This window comes from Scyliorhinus torazame, chromosome 10 (genome assembly GCF_047496885.1).
Source record: "Scyliorhinus torazame isolate Kashiwa2021f chromosome 10, sScyTor2.1, whole genome shotgun sequence".
NCBI lineage: Eukaryota > Metazoa > Chordata > Chondrichthyes > Carcharhiniformes > Scyliorhinidae > Scyliorhinus > Scyliorhinus torazame.
Window position 1 is genome coordinate 203,784,877 of NC_092716.1, and position 17,405 is coordinate 203,802,281.

A 17,405-nucleotide genomic window follows, 5' to 3' on the forward strand; every position below is an offset into this window, starting at 1 on the left:
GGCGGTCCCCAAGTGTCCGTTGGCCTTCGTTGTCTTGGCTCCTGCTGGCGCCGAGGAGTCTGGCTTGGCCTTATTCACCTTAAATGTTTCAATTGTTCCTGGGGATCGCTCATTAATATGTGGATGGTTGCTAGTTTCCGTGCTGTCTGGGTTTCTGCAAGTTCTAATACACAGGAAACTTTGTACCTGCTATTTTTTCCTGGCTTGACTGAATTTCCCTGCATTCTTTGTGGATCTCCATTTTAAGTCGGGAAGTGGCCAACCCAGGTGGCTACATTGCTGCCTACGGCGCTGAGGACCCGGGTTCAAATCCCGGCCCTGGGTCACTGTCCGTGTGGAGTTTGCCCATTCTCCCCGTGTTTGCGTGGGTTTCAGCCCCACAACACACAAATGTGCAGGGTAGGTGGATTGGCCATGCTAAATTGCCCCTTATCATAGATCATAGAATTTACAGTGCAGAAGGAGGCCATTCGGCCCGTCGAGTCTGCACCAGCTCTTGCAAAGAGCACCCTACCCAAGGTCAACACCCCCACCCTATCCTCATAACCCAGTAACCCCAATTGGGAAAATAAAATAATTGGGAACTCTAAATTTTTTTTTTTTTTTAAATGTGGTTGACCTATTTCCCACACTTTTGCTCCCCTCTCTTCCCTCCCAGAGATGGTTCTCCTTAACCTCACTTTCCATCCAAGCAATCTTTATATTCAAAGAATCATTATCTTCCTCAATTTTGGCAGTCTCCATCATGATGCCACCAAGAAAGATATCTGTCCCTCGCTAGCCCTGTCAGTATTACAATTGGAGCATTCCCTCTGTGATACAAAGAACAAAGAAATGTACAGCACAGGAACAGGCCCTTCGGCCCTCCAAGCCCGCGCCGACCATGCTGCCCGACTAAACTACAATCTTCTACACTTCCTGGGTCCGTATCCTTCTATTCCCATCCTATTCATGTATTTGTCAAGATGCCCCTTAAATGTCACTATCGTCCCTCCTCCGGTAGCGAGTTCCAGGCACCCACTACCCTCTGCGTAAAAAACTTGCCTCGTACATCTACTCTAAACCTTGCCCCTCTCACCTTAAACCTATGCCCCCTAGTAATTGACCCCTCTACCCTGGGGAAAAGCCTCTATCCACTCTGTCTATGCCCCTCATAATTTTGTATACCTCTATCAGGTCTCCCCTCCACCTCCTTCGTTCCAGTGAGAACAAACCGAGTTTATTCAATCGCCCCTCATAGCTTATGCCCTCCATACCAGGCAACATTCTGGTAAATCTCTTCTGCACCCTCTCTAAAGCCTCCACATCCTTCTGGTAGTGTGGCGACCAGAATTGAACACTATACTCCAAGTGTGGCCTAACTAAGGTTCTATACAGCTGCAACATGACTTGCCAATTCTTATACTCAATGCCCCGGCCAATGAAGGCAAGCATGCCGTATGCCTTCTTGACTACCTTCTCCACCTGTGTTGCCCCTTTCAATGACCTGTGGACCTGTACCTGTGGAGCATTCCCTCTGTGATACCTGGGCACAGTCCTCTCTCACCCTCAACACCTCATCCCCTTCCCATGCAATTGCAGGAGGTGTCACACCTGCCCCTTTACCTTCTCCCAGTCCAAGTCCCCCAAAACTCCGAGGTGAAGCAGCAATTTATTTGTACGTCTTTACAATTTAGTCTGCTGCTTTTGCTGCTCATATGCAGTCCCTTTTACGCTGGGGAGACCAACTGTCTCTGGGTGACTGGGTGATGGTTTTGCAGAACACCTCTGCTCATTTGTGACATTCCAGTTGTTTGCCATTTAATTCCATCATCTTACACATTCATACTTCTGTCCACTGCAATGTTCACAGTGCAAGCTGTAGGAACAGCACCACCCCACCCTGGTCCCCCATTGCTACTAGCACCTCTGGACTGATACCTAACTTTATTTACTGTCACCATTCCCTTTAAACTCCCCTGTCTTCCAATTTATCCGTGACATTTGATTTATTTCATGGGATGTCGACATTGCTGGCATTTTGTTGTCCATCTGTACTGTTGTCCAGGGCAGCACGGTAGCCTTGTGGATAGCACAATTGCTTCACAGCTCCAGGGTCCCAGGTTCGATTCCGGCTTGGGTCACTGTCTGTGCGGAGTCTGCACAGCCTTCCCGTGTGTGCTCCGGTTTCCTCCGGGTGCTCCGGTTTCCTCCGGGTGCTCCGGTTTCCTCCCACAGTCCAAAGATGTGCAGGTTAGGTGGATTGGCCATGATAAATTGCCCTTAGTGTCCAAAATTGCCCTTAGTGTTGGGTGGGGTTACTGGGTTATGGGGATAGGGTGGAGGTGTGGACCTTGGATAGGGTGCTCTTTCCAAGAGCCGGTGCAGACTTGATGGGCCGAATGGCCTCCTTCTGCATTGTAAATTCTATGAAATCTCTAATTGCCTTGAACTGAGAGGTTTGGGGCCATTTTGAAAGGCAGTGAGAGTCAACCACATTGCTGTGGGTCTGGAGTTGCATGTAGACCACACCAAGTAAGGATGTTTCCTTCCCTATAGGGCATTATAAAGTCTCCGTAAATAACCATGAAACTATCTTGTAATTCCACGTTTATAAATTTAATTCAAATTTGAAATATTTCCCTCTAGCATTAGCATGGACCCCTATTGCTAGACCAGTGACATTATCTCCGTGCCACTGTCTCACCTTGTTTCTTTGTTCTACCACTTCCCCCACCTTTTTCAGCAGAATCAAACCTAACATATTGCTACCCCTCCAGTTCTGAAGAAGTCATCTTTGTTCAACATCAACTGTTTCTCACCACAGATGCTGCCAGATCTGCTGAACCTTTCCAACACTTTGTTTTTATTTTAGTCTCTGCCTGTAATCCATTTCCTATTTGTGATTGACACACTTGTGCAGGTGTTACTGCACTTAAAATATTTTTTTTACAGTACAGCAGTGCCTACACTTCATGTGTACTTCATTGGTTGTAAAATGCCCTGTGGCTGTCGGGTGCTATATAAATGCAAGTCTTTATCAGCATGAAGTGCTTTGGAATATCCTCCGTGGAATATGAGACTAATATCCAGGGTGTTTAAAAGTCTTTGTGCAATGTTTGATATACGTATGATAGAAGCAAAATAAATAACAAATGAAAACAGAATTAATTGTTTTTAAATGTTATGCTTCAGTTCCGTTAGCTGTTACAGTTTGCTTTTTCCTACTGTCATTCTGTTCAATCTATTTCAACATATCAAAAAATATGAACATTAAGACCTTTTATGAATTATGCTTGTTCATATTCTGTTTATATTCGCTTTATCACGTGCAACTTTGGATACACGTAGGGTGGCACGGGGCATAGTGATAGCACTGCTGCCTACGACGCTGAGGACACGGGTTCGAATCCCAGCCCTGGGTCACTGTCCGTCTGGAGTTTGCACATTCTCCCTGTGTCAGTGTGGATTTCACCGGCACAACCAAAGATGTGCAGGTTAGGTGCATTGGCCACAATAAATTGCCCCTTAATTGGGGGGGGGAATTGGATCTACATGCATGGACTTTACGAACATCCGTAAATTAACTATGCACAGAATTCATTTGGCTTTGGAGTTTGAGCATCACAAATAACTACATTTGCAACCGAACTGGCTTTCTTTTCCGCGTGAGCATTTTGTCCTGTGTTTTTGCTTCTTCCTCCTAATCTCTGAAGGGATGATTTGCCTTTATTTAGCTGTGAAATGTGTGAGCTTTTTCACACATTGGGAAAGATCCATTGGTTGCTGTGAAAATGAATAGATTCTCACTTTCAAAGTTTTAACATCCAACTTCCCACAGAGTTGGAAATGTGTTGCTCTATTTAACCTGTGTGTAATTTTAGAAAGTAATGTGTAACATTCCTGATACTATTATCTTTCCAATCATCTGACTTTTTGAAGTATTGAAATGCCCTTGAATTGGATTTGTTTATTGTCACATGAACTGAGGTAAAGTGAAAAGTATTTTTCTGCGAGCAGCTCAACAGATCATTAAGTAAATGAAAAGAAAAGAAAATACATAATAGGGCAATGAACAAGGTACAGTGGCTACATAAAGCAGGCATCGGGTAAAACATATAGGGGTGTAGTGTTAATGAGGTCAGTCCATAAGATGGTTGTTTAGGAGTTTGGTAACAACGGGGAAGAAGTTGTTTTTTAGTCTGTTCATGCGAAACTTCCTTTAGAATCACTGAAGGATATCACCTTACTAACAGTAGTTTTTATGAGGGAGGTAAGTTTTAAAAACTTAGAATTCCATTCAAAACCCCTATGTGAGGCACAGTGGTTAGCACTGCTGCTCCATAGCGCCAGGGATCAGAGTTCAATTCCAGCCTTGGGTCTCTGTCTGTGTGGATTGTGTGGAGTTTGTATGTTCTCATGTCTGCATGGGTCTCTTCCGGATGCTCCGGTTTCCTCCCACAGTCCAAAGATATGCATGTTAGTTGGATTGGCCATGCTAAATTGCCCCTTGGTATCCAAAAAGATCTGTAGGCTAGATAAAGGGGTCAAGTAATAGGGCTGGAGAGTGAGCTTGGGTGGAGTACTATTTCAGAGGGTCAGTGCAGACTCAATGGGTCAAATAGCCTCCTTCTGCACTAGGGATTCTACGGATTCTGGGTAGAATCCCAATGCGAGAGGATTGTTTTCAAAATCTTGTTCTAGCAGAAATAGGCCTGTTAATCTGTTAACAGAATAACTGTTATAATTGAAATCTAATTTAATATATCTAAATTCAGATCCCTCTAAATCTGGATCGCAAACGATGGTTAAATATTAAGATTGCTTTTGGTCCCTGCCATAAACTATCTCTCTTCCCTCATTCCACGTCTCTCTCCCTGGCAGCTGTCTAAGGCTACCCCAAGACAGTTCACAATCCCAGTGCTATATTTGATCCCAAGATGAGCTTCCAGTGACTCATCTTCTGCACTATCACCAAGGTGAACCTGTTTCACTTAGCTCCACCCCTGCTTTGGATCATCTGGTGAAACCCTCAACCATGTCTTTGTCACCTCTGGACTGGACTGTTCTAATGCTCTCCTAGTCAGCCTCCTTTAATTTGAGGTAAACCAACTTGCACAAAATGCCATTTGTCCACTATCCTTGTACCTGTGGATCAACGTTTGGCTCTGTTAAATACCTCATTTCTAAAACCATCCTCAGCCCTGTTTTCAAATGAAGAGAAAAATTTCATTATACATGCCATGGGCGTGGGGGTTCTCTTTTTTTCGCCCCCCCCCCCCCCCACTTCTTTTCTGTTTTTGCCTCTGCATTGGCTGTCTGCCGTTCCTTCCTCCTGTACTTTCTTACACTCTTTTGCCCTGCTGTGTTTGTTATGGTCATTGTCGTTTCCTGTGCTCTCCTTCCAGTTTGTATTCCCTCCTCTTCCCTCCCCTCTGATTCCCCTCTATTATTCTCCTCCCCCTGTCCTTCTTCCTTCCCTGTCCCTCGCCGCAGCTTCCCTTTCTTTTCAGCTCCGTTTGACTGTCCCCTCCTGCCCTGCTCTTCTCTTTCCCCCCCCCCCTTTCTTTGCTCGCGTCTAGGCTACTTTCCCCTGGCTCTTGGCTACTTGACTATTTATTTGATTGTTCGTTGGCCACAAACGGGTCCCGGAACAGTTGGGTGAATGGGTCCCATGTTCTGAGGAAGCCACCTTCCAACTCCCGGATGGCGAATTTGATTTTCTCCATTTGGAGAAATTCCGATAGGTCGGACAGCCAGTCTGCAGCTTTAGGTGGTGCTGCTGACTCCCAGCTGAGCAGGATTCTATGGTGGGCGATCAGGGAGGCAAAGGCCTCCTCCCCATGACGAGATCTGGCTGGTGTGGTGCCCCGAAGACTGCCACTTTCGGACAGGCTCCACCCTCAACCCACCACTTTGGACATTGCCTCAAAGAAGGCTGTCCAGTACCCAGCAGGTCTGGGCAAGACCAGAACATGTGGGTGTGATTGGCCGAGCCTCCTTGGCACTGTTTGCATCTGTCCTCCACCTCCGGGAATCTTCAGCATCCCTGATCTGAATTCCTCTTCCTTCGGTGGCTGTGTCTTCAGTTGCCTATAACTGTATGTCTGGAATTCCCTTTTTCCATCTCTCCTTCTTTAAGACGCTCCTTAAAGACGCCCTTTGGCCAAACATTTGGTCATGTAGCTTAATCTTCTTGTATGGCTGTCATATTTAATCTGTTGGCCTAGTAATATATGAATATAGAATTGGCTATAGTAGTGGTAAAAGGGTTGTCTGAGCGAGAGATGTCCAGTGGTGTTGCTCAAGGGTCGCTATTGGGACAGTTGCCCTTTTTTGATAAATATGGATTCCCTGAATCTGGTCATAATTTTGAAGTTTTGCAGTCGACATGAAACTTGAAAAAGTAGTATACTCAGAAGACAGTATCGACTTCAGGAAGGCACCGACAGGTGAAATTTAAATTTAAAGCACAGAATTGTGAAATGATTGCATTTTGGTAGGGAGGGTGAGAGATAATAACTAATTGGTGAAAGCGGGGGGGGCGCATGAGCTGAGACATAGGATGTGTACACACATGGGCAAGTTGAAAAGGCTGTTATTTCGAGGTTGGCTGCAAAAGCAACAAAGTTTGTTGAACATTAAGGTTGAGCCTCAGCTGGAGTATTGTGTTCCATTATGGGGGCATACTTTAGGAAGGATGTCCAGGATTTGGAAAGGGTGAGGAAGAGAATTGCTCTCTCCACAGATGCTGCCAGACCTGCATTTTGCCCAGCATTTTTCTGTTTTATTTCAGATTTCCAGCATCTGCAGTATTTTGCTTTGATTTTGTCCTGTTCCTATGTTATTTACTCTGACTTCCTTCAGTGTTATAGGTTGCTTGTCATCAGAGCTGGGAGAGGGACTTTACACTTTTCGGCTGCATTTATGTTTTTCAGTGTTTTCTTAGAGCCCGAGGTTTACAGCATGAAAACCGGTCCTTTGGCCCAACTGGTCAACGCCGTCCAGTTTTTACCACTAAGCTAGTCCCAATTGCCTGCATTTGGCCCATAACCCTCTATACCCAGCTTTCCTATATAACTGTCTATAATTAACTTAAAGGATGGTTAAATAAGATACTAAATCCATTATTTGGTTGTTCTGTCACAAGTGTGTTAATGAAAATGCATTGGAAGAATTCTTCAGGTAACTCGTGTGTCCGCACCCAAGTAATAAATACCTTTTGGTTTTGTCAGTGTAAGGAAATCCTTCAGCCTGGTCAGGCAGCTTTTGGCTGAGTTATTCTTCCAGTACATTTTCACTAACGCACACTTCTGTGACAATGTAAGCAAAGCATTTATTTAATATATTTGCCATTTTCCTGAGTCACATTTAATACCCTACAACTATTTTGTTTTTCATGTCTGCTATGACACTAACAACTTCATTAGGTGACTCCTTTTACCATAATAGAACATCCCAAGGTGCCTCACAGGAGTTATACCAAACAAAATTTGTCACTCTATAAGCCGACATTAGGACTGAGCAAAAAGCTTACTTGAAGAGGCAAGTTTTAAACAGAATCTTGGGAGATTCTGGAGAGATATTGGGGAGGGTATTGGAGTTTAGGGCTAGATGGCTGAAGGCACAGCCACCAACATTGGAGCAATGAAAATTGGGGGGGTGCAAAATCACTATAATGTCTTTTTTTTTAAATTTAGAGTACCCAATTCATTTTTTCCCATTAAGGGGCAATTTAGTGTGTCCAATCCACCTAGCTTGCACTTTTTTGGGTTGTGGGCGCAAAACCCACGCAAACACGGGGAGAATATGCAAACTCCACACGGACAGTGACCCAGAGCCGGGATCGAACCTGGGACCACGGTGCGTGAGGCCGCAGTGCTAACCACTGCGCCACCCTGCTGCCATAATCTCTCATTTCTATCTGCTTTATCTTTCTTCGTATCTTATTCTCTTGGCAATTTTCATCTTTTTTTTGTACTCTTGTTTTACATTTGCAATACATTTGGCTATTCTTTCCCTCGAGGCTTGAACCATACAGAGCATTGAATAAGGTTGCATGTTTGGTTTTTGTGGGTCGCTTTCTGGAACCTACATTCTGGCCATGAATGTAGTTCATAGGTTGTGATGCAGGAAGGAAAAAGACTTGCATTTATTTCTGCGATGCTTGACAACCTTTGAAGTGTAGTCACTTGTAATGTAGGAAACGAAGCAACCAATATGTGCAAGGAAAAATTCTGCAAACTGCAATGTTTTAATGGCTGGATAATTAATTTTCCATGTTGAAGGAGGAATAAATATTGACCAGTACTGCATTGGGGTGTCAGCGTTGGCTTTTGTGCCCGAACCTTGGGAGTCTTGTTAATCGGAGGCGAGTGCTACCAATTGATCCCCAGCTCAGAAAAATCCTGCAAGGATGAGCTTAATGCAATATGTGCATTGATGCTCTACCTGGCCCCACCATTTACTGGCATGTGTGCAGATGAGCTCTTGAGCATATGACCATTCTAAATTAGCTACTGGGCAGAGTGGACTGAGTTTACCACCATTAGTCTTGCATCTTTAAGGCTGATCCCTCTTAAAGACTTTGAGACTGGAGCTCTGTATAGTCCAAAGACATTAGATCCCAACTTTGCCATGCAGTCATGGAAATCTTGTATTCGTATAGCACCTTTAAAGATCTCCAGACATCAGGCAGTGCTTTCTAGCCAACACAGTATTTTGTTTTTGAAATGTAGACACTGTTGTGATATTATAGGAAACATAGTGGTCAACAACAAGGTTCCACAAACAACAATGTGATGATTAGCTTTTTAAGTGGTGTTGGTTGAATGATAAATATTAACCCAGGACATGAGGGAGTTAAGTGCAAGGGACGTTAACCTTCAACTGAGAGAGTGGACTGGGCCTCCGTTTCACATCTCATCTGAAAAATGACCATATGACATTCCCTTGCTATTACAACCGGAATGTCGGCCTAAATCCTGACTTACAATGCTAATTTCACTTGTTGGTTTCCCTTTCAGAATTGCCTACCATGAAGCCGTTTAGAGCAACTCGTATTTGGTGCAACATAATTGTTGCCCTTCAGTCAGAGGTGGAGGTGAAACGTCGCAGACACCATCTGAAACATCATGATGACTGCTTCCTTGGCTCTGATGCTGTGGACCTCATTCTGAGTCACCTTCTGCAGAATAACTATTTTGGCCAGGCCGAAATCTCTCGGTCAAAAGTGGTGCGGCTCTGTCAGGCTTTGATGGACAATAAGGTTTATGAAGCAGTTGGTACGAAGCTTTTTGGCAAAGATAAAGAGTCTACCTTTGAGGACAGTAACTGCAGTCTGTACAGATTTACCACAATGCATAGGTGGGTTGATGTTGTGAATGAATGCCAGGCTCCAAGTCCAGGGTTCAATGGATTATGTAGGAGGTAAGTTTAGATCTGTAATCTGACATTCTTCTCCTTCTAGAAGTGACAGCTGATTGCAGTATTGGAAGCTGTTCACTGGAGTATGAGAAGACCTTGAACTTTCCGCTGATTACAACTCTAGACAACTTTGTAATTTTGGACTCTACTTTTAATAATAATATTATTAAAGCCATGCTTCTTAAAATGGTTTTGCACCTGGGCGGCATGGTGGCACAGTGGTTAGCACTGCTGCCTCACAGCACAGAGGTACCAGGTTCGATCCTGGCCCCGTATCACTGTCCGTGTGGTTTGTACATTCTCGCCGTGTTGCGTGGGTTTTATCCCCACAAACCAAAAGATGTGCATGGTAGGTGGATTGGCCACGCTAAATTACCCCTTAATTGGGGGGGAAAAAAGAATCGGGTGCTCTTTATTAAAAAAAAGAATAAATAAAATGGTTTTGCATATCTGTACAACATATGAGCTAGTCTAAAGTTTGCTTGAATCTCTTCTACAACAACACCTGATCCTCCTTATACAAACAACAGGAACAGAGTGCAGGATTCTAATAAGCATCAGTATTGTTATGACTAGTAGAAGGTGTGGATGACCGGCTCCGTTCTTCAGCTGAGTGGCTCCAATTATATAAATAATTAAGAGCTGCAAACAAGAATTTAATGGGATGTTGACCACTTACCTCCTGGTGTCTGGAGTACAAAGCAGTGTAAGTAATGCCCCAGTTGTACAGAGTAACCTGTGTCCCTGCCAGTGAGAACTTGCTCAAAACTAAATGTGGTTCAAGTGTTTGGGAAATTTATCTAACTGTTAGAATAGGTTAACTAACTCTTCTGAGCAGGGGTAGACCAGTCCGCTGATCAGTGAGATCATGGATGATCTACATGTTGACTCCCATCTACTGGTCCTTGATACCCTTGCCTAACACACATCTATTAATTTCCGTTTTTAAAAGTACATTTAGAGTACCCAATTATTTTTTTTTCCCAATTAAGGGGCAATTTAGTGTGGCCAATCCATCTAACCTGCACATCTTTCGGTTGTGGGGGTGAAACCCACGCAGACATGGTGATGTGCAAACTCCACACGGACAGTGACCCAGAGCCGGGTTCGGACCCGGGTCCTCAGTCGTAGTCCCACTGCGCACCGTGCTGCCCTCAATTTCAGTTTTTAAACTTTCAAATGACCTCTTGCCCCATCACCGCATCAATGGCTTTTTTTACAGGTGTCATTGTAGGGGGTACAAACATGGTCTAAACTCTTTAACCCTAGTACTGTCCTGGTGAATGTGTCCTAATCCCTCCAAGGCCAATGCATCATCTCTAAGATGCAATACTTAGAACTGAATGCATTTACTCTGTACAACTGTGGCATTACTTGCGCTGCTTTGTACTCCGGACCCCTTGAGGTAAGTGTCAACATCCCATTAAATTCTTGTTTGCAGCTTTTAATGATTTCAATAATCGGAGCCCTACTAATCCACAGTTCCTGGCTTCTCACCACTCTGTGCATGCACTTCTATTTATTATATTTATTTACCATGTGCAGCCATAGAGCCAAGCAATAGCCTTGTTAGTGGCTAGATTGAGTTTTAAATTCTGCCTTCCCAGTTTAAAATCATCTCCGAATCCCTACAGTACAGAAGGAGGCCATTCAGCCCATTGAGCCTGCACCGACCCGACCTTCTGAAAGAACACCCTACCTAGGCCCAACTCTCCACCCTATCCCTGTAACACCACCTAGCCTTTGGACACTAAGGAGCAATTTAAAAACAAAAAAAAACAAATTTAGAGTATCCAATTAATTTTTTCCAATTAAGGGGCAATTTAGTGTGGCCAATCCACATCTTTTGGATTGTGGTGGTGAAACCCACGCAAAACGGGGAGAATGTGCAAACTCCACACGGATAGTGACCCAGAGCCAGGATCGAACCTGGGACCTCGGTGCCGTGATGCAACCATGCTAACCACTTGCGCCACCTTGCTGCCCTCACTAAGGAGCAATTTGACATGGCCAATCCACCTAACCTGCGCATCTTTGGACTGTGGGTAGAAACCGGAGCACCCGGAGGGAACCCCCACTGACACAGGGAGAATGTGCGAACTCCACGCAGACTGTCACCTGCGATCAGAATTGAACCCAGGTTCCTGGTGCTGAGACAGCAGTGCTACCTACTGTGCTACCGTACTGCCTCCAGTCTGTAGACACTCCCTTGACAACATGAGAAGTTGTTTGGCCTGTCCCAAAGCTCCAATCTGTGTGGTCTTGGTGACCCCATTGATGTTGGATGGCTGCACAGTGGTAAGGGCCCACCATCACTACTGAAGATTATAGCCAGGTAGATGAGCAATAGGGTCTAAAATGAGAAAGTGTTTTTCAGTGGATGTTTTCCTCTGCTATTCCTGTCCTGGGTCATCTTCCGTTACTCCTTGGCATGGTGGGTTTCAACCATATGGGGTGGCATGAGGGAAGGCACACTGCTGGTGAGCGAAGAGGTGATTGGCAAGTTTTGGAGTAGACCTTCTCCAGTAGCTTGCTTGCTGCAATTACTGTCTTGTTGTGGGGGGTTGGGGCAGCGTTGCTTAGGACTGGGAGCTAGGTAGTTGATTTGGTTGAAGAATACCTGTGATGAAACACGTGAGTTGCTTTGCACATCAATAAGTTTGGTGTGAACTTGGTGGCAATGATCAGCATTCTCATCGTGCCACTTGTCAGTAGCTGGCCCACACCAGAGGAATCGATGATTCTCCTTCCCAGCAAACCAAATTCAGCTAGTCTGCACTTGGAAGGGTCATAGACATAGAATTTACAGTGCAGTAAGAGGCCATTCGGCCCATCGAATCTGCACTGGCCCATAGAAAGATCACCCTACCTAAGCCCACACCTCCACCCTATCCCTGTAATCCAGTAACTACATCTAACCTTTTTGGACACTAAGGGCAATTAAGCATGGCTAATCCACCTAACCTGCACATCTTTGGTCCTGGAACCAAAACTACCAGAAAATACTCTGATCCATCTACCTTGGACCCACAGTGGGTGTCCCCTGATTAAAGTCCACCTGCCACCATTCTAACCTAACCTAACTTAACCTATTAATGTATTTTGTTACGATCAACACTGATACAAAAACAAAATACTCTGGGTGCTGACATGTCTGCCAGTATCTGTGGAGAGAGAATTGACATTTCACGTCAATAATCTTTGAAATCTAATGAAATGTCAGAGCTGAAACGTTGATTGTTGTCTGTCCGCAGATTCTGCCAGACTGAGTATTACTCACATTTTCTTTTTAAACGCATTATTTACTGTGGTACTTGTGAGCTGTGCTAGTTAAAGGCACAAGGTGCACTTGGTCTAAGGATGTTGGCGTCGCTGGCAAACTTATTTTACTGTTAAAACTTTGAAGTGATTTAATACAAAGCTTTTTTAGTCCTTGCGCTATGATGTACCCAAGGGCTGGAGTTGGAAAAGATCTGGGCAAGTAAGAGAGTTGGGTATTTATGACAGTCCAAGTTTCATGGTTGCTATTTCCTGTACTGATTACCAGACCGCCAATGGTGACATTAGTTAAGCCAGAAGCTTGGACTAATAATCTACAAATTTAGCCAGTGCATGCTAGAAAGGGAGAAAAGGAAAGGCTGGAATATTTCATTGCAAGCTTGAGGATGGCAACCTGAGAATGGAACTCTTTCTCCTGCCCACATACTGCTGGCTCAAGTAGTTTTTCTGCCCAGTCTTTGATCTGGATGTTGATATGAGGTTTGGAAATTTGATCAGTGGTGTCAACAGTTCAGGTTTTCTAGAGCACCATGTCTTCCAGTTCGTAAGACTTGAAAGGTAACTGAAAGAAAATCAAAGTGTAGTAGGGCTTTCATAAATATTAATGCGATTACATAATTCATTTAACTTGGGTGGTTGGATGAACAATCCTTCACATAAATTCTTTTAATTTGAAGCCTCGTTTTCTTGTTCTTAGGCAAGAACGAGTTCATTTTTCCACATGTACAGATACCAACCCACATGACAGCTCATTAGAAGAACTGCTGAGTAACTTGAGTTTAAAACCTGTAACTTCATCTCATATTGAAACATCACAATTGTCTCAGACAGGTGAGTGTCGTTTATCACGTTAAATGACAACAGCACTTGATTGCACCTTTTTAATTGCCACTTGCTTTGCAATGTAGAGTTTATAGATCAATTGTTCAGCTTTGCTAATGTGAACTGCACCTGTTCTCAGCTAATCTACTTTTTTGTTGCATTAGCTATGACTTCTTAACCTTGAGTGTTTCACCTTCTGAAGGTCGCAAAGTACGTTTCCATAGCTGCTGACAGCTCTGGTAACTTCCCCAGGCAGCTATTTGCATACAAACCTAAAGAGCCAGCGTTGATAGCCTATTAGACCTTGGTCGTGGCGTGTGAGCATTTTCACCAGGTTCTACAGTGAGCAAGAGCAGAGTTTTTTTTTAAGCAATGACTAACACTTTTTCTCAGCCGAGGGAGCAAAATCAATTGTAATGCAAAGCCAATACCAGTTAATTCAATATATTCCCAAGGCTTCTTCAACACTTTTTTTTTTAAATTTAAGAGTTCCCAATTCAGTTTTTCCAATTAAGGGGCATCTAGCATGGCCAATCCACCTACCCTGCACATCTTTTGGGTTGTGGGGGCAAAACCCACACAAACACTGGGAGAACGTGCAAACTCCACACAAGACAGTGACCCAGAGATGGATTTGAGCCTGGGACCTCGGCGCTGTGAGGCAGCAATGCTAACCACTGTGCCGCCCGGCTTCTTCAACACTTGCTTCCAAACAGTACCTCCACTGTTTGGAGAAGGACAAGTGCAGCACGTGCACGCACATTACTGATAATCCCACTTACCATTTTGACTTGAGCATTATAGTACTGTATCTTCATTGCTGCCTCAAAACCCTGAAATTCCCTGTCTTGAACCACATTGTGGAACATTTTTACAATAAGGACTGAGTGGCTCTTCTAGAAGGCCCACCTCCATCCTCGGTGTGACTGGGAAGGTGTAGCCACCTAAAATGGCTGATTCCCTATTAATTTGGCCAAAACCCGATATAAAATGGCTAACCGAAAAGGCTGATGGGAAAAGCAGCCAACAGGACACAAACGGACAGCTGCAGACAGAATAGTGTATTCGGCTCTGGGAAAGTCGGCCCAGATCGATACCTGCAACTATTAGCAGCACATCAACACAGACATCTGCAGTTTAATCGGCTATCCCCGGGAACAATTGCAACATATTAGCAATTGAATGCCAGGCCAGACCTCTCGGCGCCTGCAGTGGCCGAAACAAAGACAGGTGACCGACCACCCCCCGATCGAGGAATCACCCCATTATTGGAGCATATCGAACCCAGTGATTGGGAACAAGTCCAATCACTTGGGACTCTGGGTGAAGGGCCGCCCCGAGAGGCGGGAAGCCCCTGGGCCCTATAAATTGAGGGGCCAAGTTCAGATCTCTCTCTCGCTCCCTTCTCCTGCTCGCAACCTTCGCAAGAACATCGACCAGAAACAGTAAGTTTGACTCCAGCGATCGCTACCCGATAGAGACTCCTAGCCATCGACCCGTATCAGCCTTTTGAATCCCGCAGGCCAGATCCAATTCGATAAACTATTTGTTTCCCTGACCTGGTGGGCCATCCCCAAAAGTTAAGTATTGGCCAGTAGTGGTAGGTTTTGATATAGATAGTAGGATTATTGTGTAAGTATCTATTGCTGTACATAATAAATGACCGTTGATTTCAATCTTACTAAGCGGTGTGCTGACTTATTAATCATAACTCGAGCTTGAACCACGTGGCGGTATCAGAAAGATACCTGGCGACTCGTGAGCAAAGGTGACATTCAGAGCTAATAAAACTAAGGCTAAAAAGAGCAACAAAGGGCAATAAATGGAAACCTTCCACATCCTGAAGAATTAAATAGAAATCTCTTTTTTCTATTGAACAATTTAAAAAATAAAAATAAAAATTTTTTTTAGAGTACCCAATTTTGTTTTTTCAATTGAGGGGCAATTTAGGTGGCCAATCCACCTAACCTGGACATCTTTGGGTTGTGGGGCTGAAACCCACGCAGACATGAGGAGATTATCTCTCTCCTAAGCCATGCCGCTAAACCACCTGCCTACTTGAAGTAAAATAAGTGAAATACATACTGCAGATGCTTGAAAATCTGAAATAAAAACAAAAAATGCTGAAGGTGTGAGTGGTGCAGTGGTTAGCACTGCTGCCTCACCGCACCGAGGACCTGGGTTTGGTCACGGCCCTGGGTCACTGTCCGTGTGGAGTTTGCACATTCTCCCAGTGTCTGCGTGAGTCCCATCCCCACAAAAAATCCAAAATAAGATGTGCAGGGTAGCTAGTTTGGCCAGGCTAAATTGCCCCTGAATTGGATACTCTAAATTAATTTTTTTCTTTAAAAAGGGGGAAAACTAGAAAATGCTGGACGTGTGGCAACATCTGTGCAGAGAGAAACAGAAGGGTCATATGGGCTCTAAACATTAACTCTGTTTCTCTCGCCACAGGTTTAAAAAAAATAAATTTAGAGTTTCCCAATTCATTTTTTCCAATTAAGGGGCAATTTAGCGTGGCCAATCCACCTACCCGGCACATCTTTGGGTTGTGGGGGCGAAACCCACGCAAACACAGGAAGAATGTGCAAACTCCACAAGTGACCCAGAGCTGGGATCAAACCTGGGACCTCGGCGCTGTGAGGCAGCTGTGCTAACCACTGCACTACCGTGCTGCCCGCTCTCGCCACAGATGCTGCCATATGAGTTTATCCAGCATATTCTGTTTTTATGCCGACTTGAACTTATTGGGAGTGCAGCATTCACTAGATTTTGACTTGACTGCATCTGATTTTGAATTAATGCTACATTTTTAACTGAATTCCACTATTAAGATTTAAAGATGTAACTTTTTATATACAATTTTAAAAAAATCTTTGTTAGAAGCCAACAGCTAAACCTCACTTCAACAAACCATTTGCTATGATACATACCAGCCTCTTAATTAATACATATTTTGGAGGATGGCGCAGTGGCTAGATCCCGGCCCCGGGTCACTGTCCGTGTGGAGTTTGCACATTCCCCTTGTGTCTGCTTGGGTCTCATCCCCACAAGCTAAAGATGTGCAGGATAGGTGGATTGGCCATGCTAAATTGCCCTTAATTGGAAAAGAAAATGCATATTTTGGTGTAAGTATCTTCAATAAGAAGGATCATTTTTCAATGGTTCAATATCTGCAAAGCCGGGACATGCAAAATAATTGTTGCTAATTATTAAATGTGTAATCAAAAGAAATAACATTTTACAGCAACTTAAAACTGGCAAGGCCAGTGCTTACTATCCATCCTCAGTTGCACATGAGAAGGTGGTGTTGAGCAAAACTACTTTTCTAAACTTTCAAATTACAATTAAATGCAGTAATGTTCTGTCGTGACCTATACGCTATCTGGATATTGTCTGTACAAAAGCGATTTTTCAAAATCTCTTCAGCATTGCAAACAATCCTGCATATCATCAACATCCTTCTCTACCCACTTTAGCCCTGGCACTTTGCAAGGTTCTTTTGTGTGCAATGAATAGCTCTGCTGTAAAATCTTTATGTAGTCACTGAATACAAACAACCAATTCAGCATGTGTATACCAAGAAGCTTATTGCAAAGTCTGTCTTTGGGTAAATTGTTCGGGCAGTTTCTCAAACTTTTAGGTTGAGTGAAATCTCAGATGACGACTTTTTTTTTTTTTCAGTGGTTGATGAGGTATGGCAGGAACAAACAATTTTACGGCTGCTCCAGTTGATTGAACTCCCAATCCTAGACACTCTGTTGGACAGGAAAGAACATCGGTCAAAGCCACAGAATGAGAGCACCAAAACTGATGTCATTACAAACGACCTTCTGGACCGGGAAATCCTAAAGGCCTTTGGTGATTCTAGGTACGTGTTTTGTAGGACGGTCTGTCCG

General features: G+C 44.1%; 1 protein-coding gene across 4 annotated transcripts in view; it reads left to right on the forward strand.

Moving 5' to 3' along the window:
* Positions 1-17,405, forward strand: part of depdc7a (DEP domain containing 7, paralog a) — a 74,279-nt gene that overhangs the window by 20,441 nt on the left and 36,433 nt on the right. For 3 of the 4 annotated variants that reach the window (XM_072466278.1, XM_072466281.1, XM_072466280.1), the window contains exons 2-4: positions 9,006-9,408; positions 13,382-13,515; positions 17,191-17,377. In XM_072466278.1, the coding sequence (XP_072322379.1) occupies positions 9,006-9,408; positions 13,382-13,515; positions 17,191-17,377 (724 nt within the window). The remainder of the gene's footprint in view (positions 1-9,005; positions 9,409-13,381; positions 13,516-17,190; positions 17,378-17,405) is intronic. The other variant, XM_072466279.1, reaches the window with a different exon arrangement.